General features: G+C 41.3%; 1 protein-coding gene across 1 annotated transcript in view; it reads left to right on the top strand.

The window, feature by feature from the left end:
- Positions 1-13,860, top strand: part of RXFP1 (relaxin family peptide receptor 1) — an 88,185-nt gene that overhangs the window by 19,592 nt on the left and 54,733 nt on the right. Inside the window, exon 2 of the mRNA XM_053460197.1 lies at positions 8,445-8,594. Coding sequence (XP_053316172.1) covers positions 8,445-8,594 — 150 coding nt within the window. The remainder of the gene's footprint in view (positions 1-8,444; positions 8,595-13,860) is intronic.

The raw sequence follows: 13,860 nt of genomic DNA, 5'->3' as shown, positions 1-13,860 counted from the left end.
TCACTGCGGGGTCACATGACGTCACGTGACACTGATATGTCAAAATAGTTAAGAAAGGGCCCTTTTGACTTGGATTGATGCACAATTTTGAACTGGGAAAGGAGACAGGAAAAAGAGGTCACAGCTGCGACCATTGCGACCCCTGAAGTTACGCCAGTGCTCTCATACACACTCTCTTACTTTCATTCACTCTTTCACACTTTCCCTGCCAACTTTTTCCACTTCCACATCTTCTTCTCTATTCTCTATTCTAGCTTCAGTCAATCCTTAATCTGCTATCTTCTTTCTTCAGCCTAACTGCACAGACATGACACTGCAACTTCTGCCGGTGTGGTGGTGCTGCTGGGTTGATGTCCTACTTGATCCTCCAATCGGGGGGGGAGGGCACCACCGACAAAGCCAACTGAAGGCAATATGGTGGCGCTTGCAATGACATTCCCCAGTTCACCTGACGATTCACCTGAGGGCAATTTGGTAGTGCTTGTGGTGATGTCCTTGTCCTTGATTGTGGCTGGTCTGGAAATTCATGGCAGCTATTTTATCACATACAGGCTTTTGATGTTGTTGCATTGGGTTCTTTCCTTCTACCCTGTCTAGTTAACAAGGATTAGAATCAATGGGGCTCTGTCTCGCCCCTTTGACATATCAAATGACACGAGGCAGGGTTGCCCCCTCCTATTCTTATTGACATTGAGCCTTTTATGGAAGCAATTAGAAACTGATGCTGATCTGTCATGCTGGTACTGCCACAAGATGGACAGCACTTTGTGGTGGAAGCGTGAGCTTGTGGGGTCATTTTGGGAAGGTTTACTCCATGATTTCTGGGTGGTCAATCATCCACCTTCCTTGACTCTGATTGTGATGCTCCTCCATAATCCCTCCTGGGCTATGTTGGCCTACAAGCGCTCCCACTCAATCCTCATTAACCTGAGAAATGCGTGATACAACTGTATTGGAAAGCTAGTAACATCCTTTCCATTAGAGACTGGGTTTCAAGTCATTCTTGAGGTCTAGTCTACCTAGAGCGGGACCAACTGGGTCCCCCTAACCATTCTATTTTCTACTCACTTTCCTCCCCCTCTGTTTTTCTCTCCTGTTCACACTCCATGAGGGATTAAGAGAAACTATGGCACATTGGCCTGTTTGCGGGTGCACTGGTTATTCTAGGAATTTCTTTTGTGTTGCCCTATAAATGGACGACTATTCTGAATTCTGGAAATCTCTTATGTGATTCCCTAGGAATGGACACATACTGTATGTGTCAATCTTTAATTTTAATTCTGCCCTTTCTTTGTACTTTATGGAAAAATATCAATAAACACTGATATACAAAAATAAATAAATTAATATGCAAAAATTGTAAAACAATAATCTTATTACTATAACTAACCCTAGCTTCATAATTGTAGCATAATTGGTTTTAAATAATTTGAGTTGGTATTTTTCCATGTGAGAATTCAAGGAGGCAGCTTGTAAGAAATGACAGCTGGATTTTCCAGTTAACTGTTTTCCTCCCCTCTGTGTAGCATAATTAAAATTAATTAGATACACTTCTGTAGGATCCTCAGCATATTCCTATGGAGTGGATCATTGCTCATGTAAATACTTTAAACTAAATAATATAAAACAAACCTTGCAATTACTCTAACATGCAGTTAAACTTTGTGCTTCAGAATTCTCAAAGGTCATAAAAACTCCGTATGTACAGATGCATAGTTAAATATAATTGTACATATGTGTAAATTTAGTGTCACTTTTTGTGTCATGTTCTATATTTCTGTTGATACCCCATGAAGTTTACACCCCATGAAAAGCCTAGTGCTAGAAAGACCTGTTTACATTATTTTTTACTTAACAACATGGAAATGGTGACAAGTGTCAATTCTTGTAACCATGTGGAATGGAAAAAAACTATCTCCACTACCCTGATATTATGAAACAAACTACCTTTTCTGAAAATGGAGACTTTTTTTCAAGAGTAACTCCAGATAACCCTTGCTTTCACATCAGCGCCTTTTAATGAAATCCATGGAGTCTATGCACCTTTAAGAGACAGTAAGCTGGTATATGATATTTTATTGTACTGGAGACACCGACCCCAGAGGGTAGCAATTGCACTGATTTCAGTAAAAAAAACTTGCTCAAACAATGCTTTTGCAAAAACACTAGATAATTAAGCCAAAAAGATTCTTTATGAATTGTAATGCTTATTTAGTTTAGTTTAATTCATTACTGTATAATACACATATAAATAAGATGCTAGTTTGAAGATTTCATTTTAGATACTCTTGTACAGTATGTGAAATTTTGAAAAGTTGAATAAAACAGAGATATGAGATATAGTTGAAGATAACATAGTGATTCTAAAATGTTTAGAGACATTTTTTGTCACTGAAAGCATATTCATAATTTAATTATAAAATATGCAGTACTTGATTTGGTCCTGGAGGATGAGAACAAAAACTATAGTGAATGTGGTTGCCATTTTTTCCAGCACACATGCACATTTAAAATTTTGCTGATCAGTATTTGTAAAGTACTACCCAGTAACAAAGTATGCAAAATACGTAAACTCTCAAAAGATAATCAATTACTTAATTAGGGACAGTTTACTGTCCCTGAGACCCCACTTAAAAGAATGTATATTAAAATACTTGTAATATATTACATATATGTAATATGAATTCTTAAAATTAGTTAATAAATAAAAGCATTTACCTGAAATGGAAACTGCAGTTCTGTGGGAATGCACATTCACACATTCCTGGTGTGGTTGGAGCAGGGTGCCTCATTCATGCAGCCGGTACATACGTTTGTTAAGCATTCTAGAGTACACTATATGACCAAAGGTATGTGAACACCAGACCATCACACCCAGTGTGCCATCTTTGATATTGATTGGACCCTGGGCATTTGATTGACACCCCCCCCCCCCCCGGCACGCATCCTAGCATGCAATCACTTGGATCACAATAGTATGCTGATCTCACAGTAAATGAATGGTGCAGGCCTGGCGAGTGACCTGAAATAGACATGTGAGTCACAATCAGGACCAGACCTGGAGTTCCTCTGTCCCCTCCTTCACTATGCCAAGCCTCTCCTTTCTTCTCCCATGTAGTTTAGGTATAGATCAAATAAGTAACACATGGTAACACCGCACTGCAGGTATAAATCAACTGAATAACCCCTTTAGTTTTAGGCATAGATTAACTGAAAATCACATGCAAATTAGGCATTGAAGGTAAAGATAAAATAATACATGGAAACTCTAATACGCATGCATAGATCACAGTTCCCACACACAGGACTTGCCCAGAACTAAGACTACACATGAAGGACTTGCACTAGCACCAAAATTGCATCCACAGGACCTGCCAAGCACCCAGATGGCACATAAAAGGACTTGCCCAGCACCCAGATTATCATTATCTCTCCATTTCCCCACCTCTCCTCTTTCTCATCTCTCTTTGTTCTCTTTATCTTACCACCCTTTCTCTTTTATCTCTCCTCCTCTTTCTCTCTCCTCTTTATCTGTATCTCCCCTTTCTCCCTTTGTTCTTTATTTCATCTCCTCTTTGTCACGGTTCCGGCGCCCGGAAGGCGGACTGCCGCCCTCAGATGTCAGGGGCCCGATCTCTCGGCTCCCGGCATCGGCTGGCGGATCGCTTCTCGCGGCCACCGGGTTCCCGATCCCACAGTTCCCAGCACTGGCGGGCGGACTGCCTTCTGCGGATGCCGGAAACCCGAGACTCCGACACAAGGCCTGCCGGTGGCGTGGGACCCAAAGGGTTGAGCCTGGGGATTCCCCTGTCGGCATACTTCCGACCTCTTCTCCTGGCGTCGCCTGCAGGAACACTGGGGGCGCGGCTAAGTCGCGTGGCTGGCATTGGGGCAGTGATGGACGGCTGGAGGCTCGGTCGTGACGTCACCATGGAGGCCGGGGTTTTTGATTGACGCCGGAAATCCATTTCTCCTGCACCGTGTTGTGGTGCTATATTTCATTTGCTGCGGTGTTCCTGATCTTTGTTACCATTTGACCCTTTGCTGCCTGACTACTCTTTGGATTTTGACTCTGTACCTCTGCCCGGTGATTCGTGTACCAGTTTGGCCTGTCTGACTTCCCGCTCCGTGTCTCGACCCTCTGTCTTGTACAACTACCTGATCCGTGTACCAGTTTGACTTGTCTGACTTCCCGCTCCGTGTCTCGACCCTCTGGCTTGATCTACTACCTGTTCCGTGTTTACCCCTACGGCTCTATTCTACCTGTGGAGTTCGTCTGGAGATTCCTTCACCTTTCTACTCAGTACCTATATTTACCTGCCCGCACTTGGCCTCCTTGCTGTTGGGATCCTCTAAGTCCTGGTTCTCTGTTACTAAGGGCCCCTCTCTTGGTATCAGGGGATTGGGCAGAATACCTCCTGCGGTGAGTGCCATTGTGCGGGTGGTCGTGACACTCTTTTTCTTTATCTTACCCTTTTTCCCCCTATCTCGCCTTCCTGTTTATCTCTTCTCCTCTTTCTCCTTATCTCTACTCTTTCTCCTTACCGCTCCCTTTTCTATTTTATCTCTCTACCTTTTCTTCCATCCCCCCTCTTACTCATTATCTGTCCTATTTATCCTCCCATTTCACTGTATCTCCTTTCTCTTTTGTCTTTCATTTTCTATCCAACCTTCCCTTTATCTTTTCGTATGTCTACTATTTCTCCCAATCTCTCTCCTTTCTCATTATCTCCCCCACCTCACATTACTTCTCCTCATCTCTCATTATAGCTGTACTTTCTTTTCTCATCTCTATCTTTTCTCTTTCTCTCTCTTTTTCTTTAGCTCTCCCCCTCTTTATCTATATCTTTCTCATTTCTCTTTATCTCTTCCATTGCCCATCTCTCTTCCTTCTCATTATCTCTTCTCTTTCTCCCTTTATTCATTATCTCTCAAACTTCTCACCATCTCTCTCCTTTTCCTGCCATCTCACTGCTCTTCTGAGAAGGCTTGTCTGTCGGATTTTGTGCCCATTCAGCCAAAAGAACATTTTTGAGGTCAGACACTGATCCTGTATGTGGCACCCCCCCCCAAAACACTTTAAAACTGCATAGCTTCTATCGTTATATACTGGCGCAGGCATTGAAGGTGGTACAGCATTACTTTTATCATTATATACTGAGGCAGACATTGATGGTGGTACAGCATAACACCTACCACTATATACTGAGGCAGACACTGACGGTGGTACAGCATTACACCTATCACTATATACTGAGGCAGACATTGACGGGGGTACAGCATAACACCTATCACTATATACTGAGGCCGACATTGACGGGGGTACAGCATAGCACCTAACACTATATACTGAGGCAGACATTGACGGTGGTACAGAGTAATCCCTATCACTATACATTGAGCCAGACACTGATAATAGTGCAGCAATCATACTCCTATCATGCCCAGGCATACCCAGATTCCAGCATGTACTAGCTGACTTGGCATGATAGGACTGTGATTGCTGTTAGCAATTACATATATATATATATATATATATATATATACTGTTCACATTCATTAATGCATTCTCACAAACTCATTAATTATCTCCCTCATTCAGACAATTCATCCGCACATTCATTAATTATCTCACTCATTCTCACTATCTACCTTTCCCCCTTTTCTACCCCTTCTCACCATCTACCCCTCTCCCTCCCTTCTCACTATCTACTCTCCCTTCTCACTATCTACCCCCCTTCCTCCCCCCTCCCTCCCTCCCTACTATCTACCCCCTCCCTACTATCTACCCCCTCCCTCCCTTCCTTCTCACTATCTACCCCACTCTCCCCCTTTGTAGTTAAAGGTTTTGGACTTACCATCCAGAAGTCCTGTGGTGGGAGCGACGCCTCCGCCTTCCTGCTCTGCCACCGCTTCCTGCTCTGTCGCTGATTCCTGCGCTGCTTCACTGCTGAGCGCCGAAATATGATGTCATATGTCAGTTGCTAGGAGCCCCTCTCTCTCCTCCGTGTAAAAAAAAAAATGTGGTAACCCATGGCACCCCCCTGACGAGCAGCACCCGGGGCGGACCGCCACCCGCTACGTACACTACTGTTTACAGCTAAGTTGTTGTTACTCTTAGAAGCTTCCATGTCACAATAATAGCACTTACAATGGACCGTGGCAGATCTAGCAGTGCAGGAATGCCATGAATGGCAAAGGTGGCATCCTATGACAGTGACATATTTAAAAAAAGACCTCATTGTGAGGTCGAAACGTCTGCCTGACGTTGGAACTCTTGAGTGCCTGGAGCCTTTATTTATCTAGTGCCATATTTAAAGTTACTAAGCTCTTCAATATGACCCATTCTACCGCCAATGGATGTCTATAGAGATGGAATGCCTATGTGCTTGATTTTATTTACCCTTTAGCAATGGGTGTGGCTGAAAACCTAATAACTCAATAAATCAATGATTAGGATGGGTGTGCACATACTTTTGGTCATATAGTGCACAATATAATTGAATGTGGTGGTCCTTAAGATGGAAGAAACACAATGCTTACCTAAAATTAAGGGTACAAGGGAATCAGTATTTTAGCTTTTAAAAATAGAAAGAAATAAGATACAGGCATATTCCTTTAACATGAATAAATAACCTTCAATTTCAAGTGGCCTTGTAATACATAATGCATATATTTGAGCATCCTTATTATGTGGTATCCACAAAAGCAGTCAAGTTATTATCCTGTTTTAAAAATAATTTTGGTATACGGTATGAGAATGGAATACTGATACTTCATGTATAATTGGTAATGTCACACTTTGAATCTGCAGTATAATATTGTGCACTACTTAATAAAAAAGACATCATAGAACTAGGAATACACAACAATGTTATTCAAAAGAATATGGACAAAAAGACACTACCCTGGAAATATGATTAACATATACACCTTCAAAGCAATGTAAGGAAGTTTTACTGTACTGAGAGGGTGGTAGATAAGTGAAACAGCCTCCCATCAGAAGTGGTAGGGATTAACACAGTAAGGGAGTGTAAACATGCAAAGATGTTTATTGGAACAAAATAAGATAAAACCAGGTTTTGGTCAATGCTAGTTTACATTACAATATATACTCACTGGCCACTTTATTAGGTACACCTGTTCAAAGGGGATTTAAGTGACTTTGAACATGGCATGGTTGTTGGTGCCACACGGGCTGGTCTGTGTATTTCAGAAACTGCTGATCTACTGGGATTTTCATACACAACCATCTCTAGGGTTTATAGAGAATGGTCTGAAAAAGAGAAAATATCTAGTAGGCGGCAGTTGTGTGAACGAAAATGCCTTGTTGATGTCAGAGGTCGGAGGAGAATGGGCAGACTGGTTCAAAATGATAGAAAGGCAACAGTAACTCAAATAACCACTCGTTACAACCAAGGTATGCAGAATACCATCTGCACAACATGTCGAACCTTGAAGCAGATGGGCTACAACAGCAAAAGACCACACCGGGTGCCACTCCTGTCAGCTAAGAACAGGAAACTGAGGCTACAATTCGCACAGGCTCACCAAAATTGGACAATGGAAGACTGGAAGAATGTTGCCTGTTCTGATGAGTCTCAATTCCAGCTGGGACATTCAGATGGCAGGGTCAGAATATGGCGTAAACAACATGAAAGCATGGATCTATCCTGCCTTGTATCAACGGTTCAGAGTGCTGGTGGTGGTGTAATGGTGTGAGGGACATTTCTTTGGCACACTTTGGGCCCCTTAGTACCAATTGAGCATCATTTAAACACGACAGCCTACCTGAGTATTGTTGTTGACCATGTCCATCCTTTTATGATCACAGTGTACCCATCTTCTGATCTACTTCCAGCAGGATAATGCACAATGTCACAAAGCTCACATCATCTCAAACTGGTTTCTTGAACATGACAATGTGTTCACTGTACTCCAATGGCCTCCACATTCACAATGTCTCAATCCAATGGAGCACCCTTGGGATGTGGTGGAATCTGCAGCAACTGCGGCATGCCATCATGTCCATATGGACCAAAATCTCTGAGGAACATTTGCAGCACCTTATGGAAAGTATGCAATAAAGAATGAAGCCAGTTCTGAAGGCAAAAGTGGGTCCAACCCGTTACTAGCAAGGTGTACCCTATAAAGTGGCAGTGAGTGTAGCTCTGTATTTTATGCTCAGGGTGAAAAATAGTTTTGCCATGGAATTCAGTGGGTTTTTTTTTCTGGAATCCAAGAAAAATTTTACTATGCATGCACGAAACTTAAGTGTTCTTTGCCCTTGCAGTTCATTTCAGCAACTGTCCCTCTATTTCTGTTCTAAACACATTATTTTAATTATTATAAATTATATGGCTATTAATGGTTCAGCCAAATAATAATACTATATATTTTCAGATATTCGTTACATTTATATATTCATCTTTCTTTTCAAGCAGTTGCATCTACCTTTTCTGAAAGTCAACAGTTAGACCCTGTCTGCCCTCTTGGATACTTCCCTTGTGGCAACATCACTAAGTGTCTTCCCCAGTATATGCACTGTAATGGTGTGGATGAATGTGGAAACCAGGCGGATGAAGACAACTGTGGTAGGACAAACACGTTTAAGTTATTTATTTTAAAGACACAGTTAAGCCAACAATGTATAAAAAATGCAATAGATATTCAGTGCCGCTGTTTTTAGACCATATTAGGAAGAAACAATGATAGTTATTGAATTATGGTATGGTAAAGAGCTCTGCAGGCCACCGAGTGTTAATCTCGACATAGCAAAGTTATATATGTTTATTTAAAGCTTTAAAGACAAATTCATACATTATTTTCAGTGTGATCCTTTTATGAGTGTCTGTTTAGTATCTGATGTCCAGGGAGTAACTACAGTGGGTGCAATGAAATAAGAAATTGCATCCCACCATACTGTTGCTGGTTTTAATATAAAAAAGTCACCTGATTTTAAATATTTGTTTTCTCTTTTATGAGGAGGGGGCTTTGCTTCCAACTCAGGAGGTCAACAGTGATCCCATCTGGGCCTGGATAGACTATTTTCATTTGATTTGAGTTTCCCGCATTGACACAACTGAAGGAGAGTTACTGAATGGTTTAAAGTTTGGCCATTCACCAGTATTGAAGGGTAGCTGACACTCACTCTCAGCAACATTCATTGCTGACAGAAGGACAGACTACCTTAATATACATTATGAAGAGACGACTAAAGCCAGTTTTCTGGTAACCAGAGTTATATTGTTTACAAAGTACAGCACCCAGATACAAGCTTTTATTTTTTTGTAATAGACTCCCAAATTTAGGGAAAGATAGTTTTGATAAACAGACTTATCTTTCAAAGAGCACATTTTATCATCTACGAGTGTCCAAGTAACAATGTGCCAAATGCTTGTCAAATGTGAGAAAACTATGTTACAAAACAAGTAACTTTTTCTTTCAAGGCAAATAGAGCAAGACAAAAGTTTGAGTTTTTTGACTATTTTCAGAACCTGTTACATATTATGAGCTATGGCTGTAAATTTTCCTTATAATGTGCCAGGTAGACGAATATGATCCCAATATCAATCCAAAATGTTCTGTTCTTCTCGTATCATTTACTGCCATATTTTTTAGTCTGAAAAATAAATGAATGATAGGAGAAAAAAGCATTGCATTTACCAAAAAGCCTTTTTATTTGACTCAGAAATAAAGATTTCACAAAATCCAATTATCCTTGTTAAAGAAGCAGCAAACCAATTTGTAAAATATTTGAACATATCCTTCACATTAGTGTTATCACTTTTAGTAAAAGAATTTATATGCAGAAGTGTACTGAAAACTGGTAATGCAAATGATGCTGAATCTGTACCTGCATTGGGAAGATATGAGGTTGATTGACATTACATGTCCAACAAAACTGCTCAAACATCATTATTATGTGGAATCTCCGATGATAGGGGTGGTGCCAACATCAGGGTCAGTAGTGTACCAATATGGCATATCAAAGCCATATCCCCAGAATGCCTATACGAATAGTCTTGTGTGAAGATGTAGGGAGATCAGTCTTGAACAAGGACAAGATAAGGTTTACCTTTTTTGAAGCAGTGAGAATGAACAGACTCTATGCAACAAATGGTTCTTAGCTGCCATCAATTTCTGTGTCTCTGTGTTGTATAAACTTTTGCATATCAGGGTTATCAGAGTCCTATGACATGAGTGAGAAGAAAGTATGTCTGAAAAAAGCAAAAATGCTTATTCAGAACCTGGACAACTTACCATGCATGAAAGAACCAGGATTTTTTTGTATTGTCAGGCATCTGGCCTAAACTATTTTCAACCACAACAGGAAGACAGGAGCCTATTGGGGTCACGTAACATCATGTGATCCTGCAGTGAAAGCGAGGCTGCTCGCGTGGTGCGTGGTTCGTGCAGGAGCGGTGAGGTTAGCGCGAGCAGGAGGTGGGATGTTTGTATGTATGCATGGATGTGTGTGATTTTGCATGATTACAATAGTGTTGAGTAGTGTGACTGCATACATTGCTTATGTTTTTGGATAGCACAAATAACTTATTGCATCAGTACTTGTCATATAAAACTGTGTATTTTCTAGACATGTGCAAACGTGCCAAAAACGATTTGGACACATTTTTCGGTTTGTTTGTGGCCCATTCGTTTTCGGGCAACAAATATTCTTCTGCATCTTGTTCTACTTCATCTTTTATCTTCTCCCTTCTCTTCTCTCTTCTCTATGCTATCTAGAGAAGAGAGAAGAGGTAGCGTACCCAACAGGGGGCGTGGGGGGGTGCACCCCGGGTCCCGCGTATCAGGGGGTGCCACCGCGCCGGTACCCTTCCAGAGACGAACAGTAATGTAGAGGAGCAAGCTCTGTTGGGGAGATCAAGGATCTTCCTCTAACCGGCTTAAAATCAATCAAGGGAGCGGTAGGTCTGTTAATGCAGACCTCCGATCCTGCTCCCTTGCGATGCGCTCGGCAACTAATGCTGTGCATCAGGATTTGCTGTCATATCCCGGCGCACAACACTGAACCCACGCCCACCGCCTTCTGCACTCACTCCACTGGAAGGACACAGAAGAAGAAGAACCAAGAGGAAGAACGAATAGGAGGAGGAGGAGGAAAAGGAGCTGCAGCGGGAAAATTGACAGTGACAGAGAAAAGGTAGGAAAACATTCAGTGAGAGTAAGAGTGTGTTAGTAAATGTGGATTAGTAAGTGTGTGAGAGTGATGGAGTTTAGAGTATAACTCCCATAATTATATAATGAACAAGACATTGGCAATGGTGCAGGCTACATCATAACTCCCATCACTATATACTATAAGTGTGTGGGGGGGTAGCATGGCATAGGGAGGCTGTAATCACACTCCTATCATGCCCTGGTTCCAGCATGTATGGGCTGCCTGGGCATGATAGCAGTGTGATTGCTGTTAGCAATCATATATATATATAATATTGTTATTGATTTTTTTTTTTGGTCCAATTTTGGACAACAAAATTAAATAACAATATTAATATATATACATATATATACATATATATATATATATATAGATATATATAGATATATATATATATACAGCAATCACACTCCTATCATGCCAAGTCAGCCAGTACATGCTGGAATCTGGGTATGCCTGGGCATGATAGGATTGTGATTGCTGTTAACAAGCATACATATAAATATATATATATCAATATTGTTATTGATTTTTTGTCCAATTTTGGTGTGTTACTTTTAGTAAGTAAGTTTTTTGGGGGGGTTAAATGTGTGTGGGGGGGTAATTTTCTGTTTTGGATGCAGAATTTTTGGTTTCGGGTTGAGTCCAGAATTTTCATGTTGGTGCATGTCTACTATATACTAAGCCAGACACTTAAGTGGTAGGCCTACACCACCTCAATGTTTGGCTTAGTATATAGTGATAGGGGTTATGCTGCATTATTGTCATTGTCTGGCTCAATGTATAGTGATAGGGATTACGCTGTACCCCCGTCAATGTGTACCTCAGTATATAGTGATAGGTGTTATGCTGTACCACCTTCAGTGCATGCCTCAGTATATAGTGATAGGTGTTATGCTGTACCACCATCAGTACGTGCCTCAGTATATAATGATAACAGTTATGCTGTACCCCCATCAATGTCTGCCTCAGTATATAATAACAGTTATGCTGTACCACTGTCAATGTCTGCCTCTATGTAATGATAGCAGTTATGCTGTACCACCGTCAATGTCTGCGCCAGTATATAATGATAACAGTTATGCTGTACCGCCGTCAATGTCTGCACCAGTATATAACGACAGAAGCTATGCAGTTTTAATGTGTGTGGGTTCCACATACAGGATCTTCCCCAGGTTCCAAACACGATAGGTACGCATCTGGATAGAAGATGAAGAAGATGCGCAAGATGAAATTTGTATAAATCTGAATGCACATGTCTAGTATTTCCATACTTGGGAACATGCCCAGTTTTACTCAAAGCATTGTGGTAAAGCGTTGACTCCATGAGGCTAACTTCAATCTCCAGGCAGGGAAGCAGCATTTAGACAATTTCCTGCCCTTCTTTAAACATAACTGGGGGCTAGCTCAGGAGAGGGCAGAAGGTGTGGGTAGCCAACCCTGCGAAGTTCCCAGGTATATGTAGTTCACTCCCATGAGCATATCAGGGAACGTCACAGAGGAGGCTACCCAGAGCTCTTACTCCTCTGAGGCTGTGACTCTTCTGAGGCCATAAGAGGGGTTGGTCTAGGTGCAGACAAGGGTGGAGTTACACCAAATAGCATTAAATTGGTTGAGAGTGGGAGGAGAATTGGACAGGTAGTGGACATGGCTAACCAACGCTACTCTGCCCTGGAGAATGATGAGAATGACCTGGAGACCCAGGGAAGCATTGTTTCTGCAGGAGACTTTGGTTCTCACTATGCATCCTAGCTGCCTGGCCAGTAACATGTGAACGTGTATTTGTACTGTATAAAAAAGTTGATGTGGCCACTCTCATATTCAGATTAGGGCCCCAGTGGTCAAAGTAGCCTCTCGGAGGGTAAAGGTGAAAGATCTATAAATGTGTAACATATATTTCATACAAAGTAATATCAATGTTATTTGATTTTTTTCCTTTAAAACAGATATGCGATAATACATATTTTATTATATGCGTACTGTATGCATAATTATTTGTATTTCTTGTGGTAACAATCCTTTAGACTTGGTGTCCCAAAAACTTGAGCCTCCCCATTTTTCTCTGATGTGGTATAGGCAGACTTGAGGTGAGGTGTGTGGTAACTTGTCTTGTCCCCATAAACAAAGGAAATAGGTTAAGGTGGGCATTCTTAGAATCCTTCCCTCCCACAGTTCACTAAAGGAAGTGATGAAACAGGATGTGCAAATGAAGGGTATATAATATAATGCCACACATGGACTCCTTCTTTTCCTTTTCCTCCATGGTGGATGTGGTAAGAGTCAGCTCCCAGCAGTGAGCTATTATCGGATCTGGAGGCTTAACAGTGGGTGAGATCAAATTGTGTTGAAGGGAATTGTTATATGTATAGAGAGAGAGATAAAGGGGGGATGTTGTCTTGTGGGGTTTGGCTATGCGTGTGTGTATATGAGATAAATGTGTTTGCTGTGTTGTTACCTTATAATAAATACCTTTGAATGTAGACGAACCTTTGTTAGATTTTTATATTTGGTTAAACACCACAGGGTGTGAGTCATAATGAAAAGGGTATGTTCAGACGGGGCAGGACTATGATATAGCTCATTCGATAATTACAAATACAGGCAATACTACAGTAAGTATATTCCCAGTTTGCCTAATAGATGTAAAGTTTATTTTGGTTGGTTTGCTTTATTATGCT

This window comes from Spea bombifrons, chromosome 1 (assembly GCF_027358695.1).
Source record: "Spea bombifrons isolate aSpeBom1 chromosome 1, aSpeBom1.2.pri, whole genome shotgun sequence".
NCBI lineage: Eukaryota > Metazoa > Chordata > Amphibia > Anura > Pelobatidae > Spea > Spea bombifrons.
This window is presented reverse-complemented; position numbering and strand designations above follow the sequence as displayed.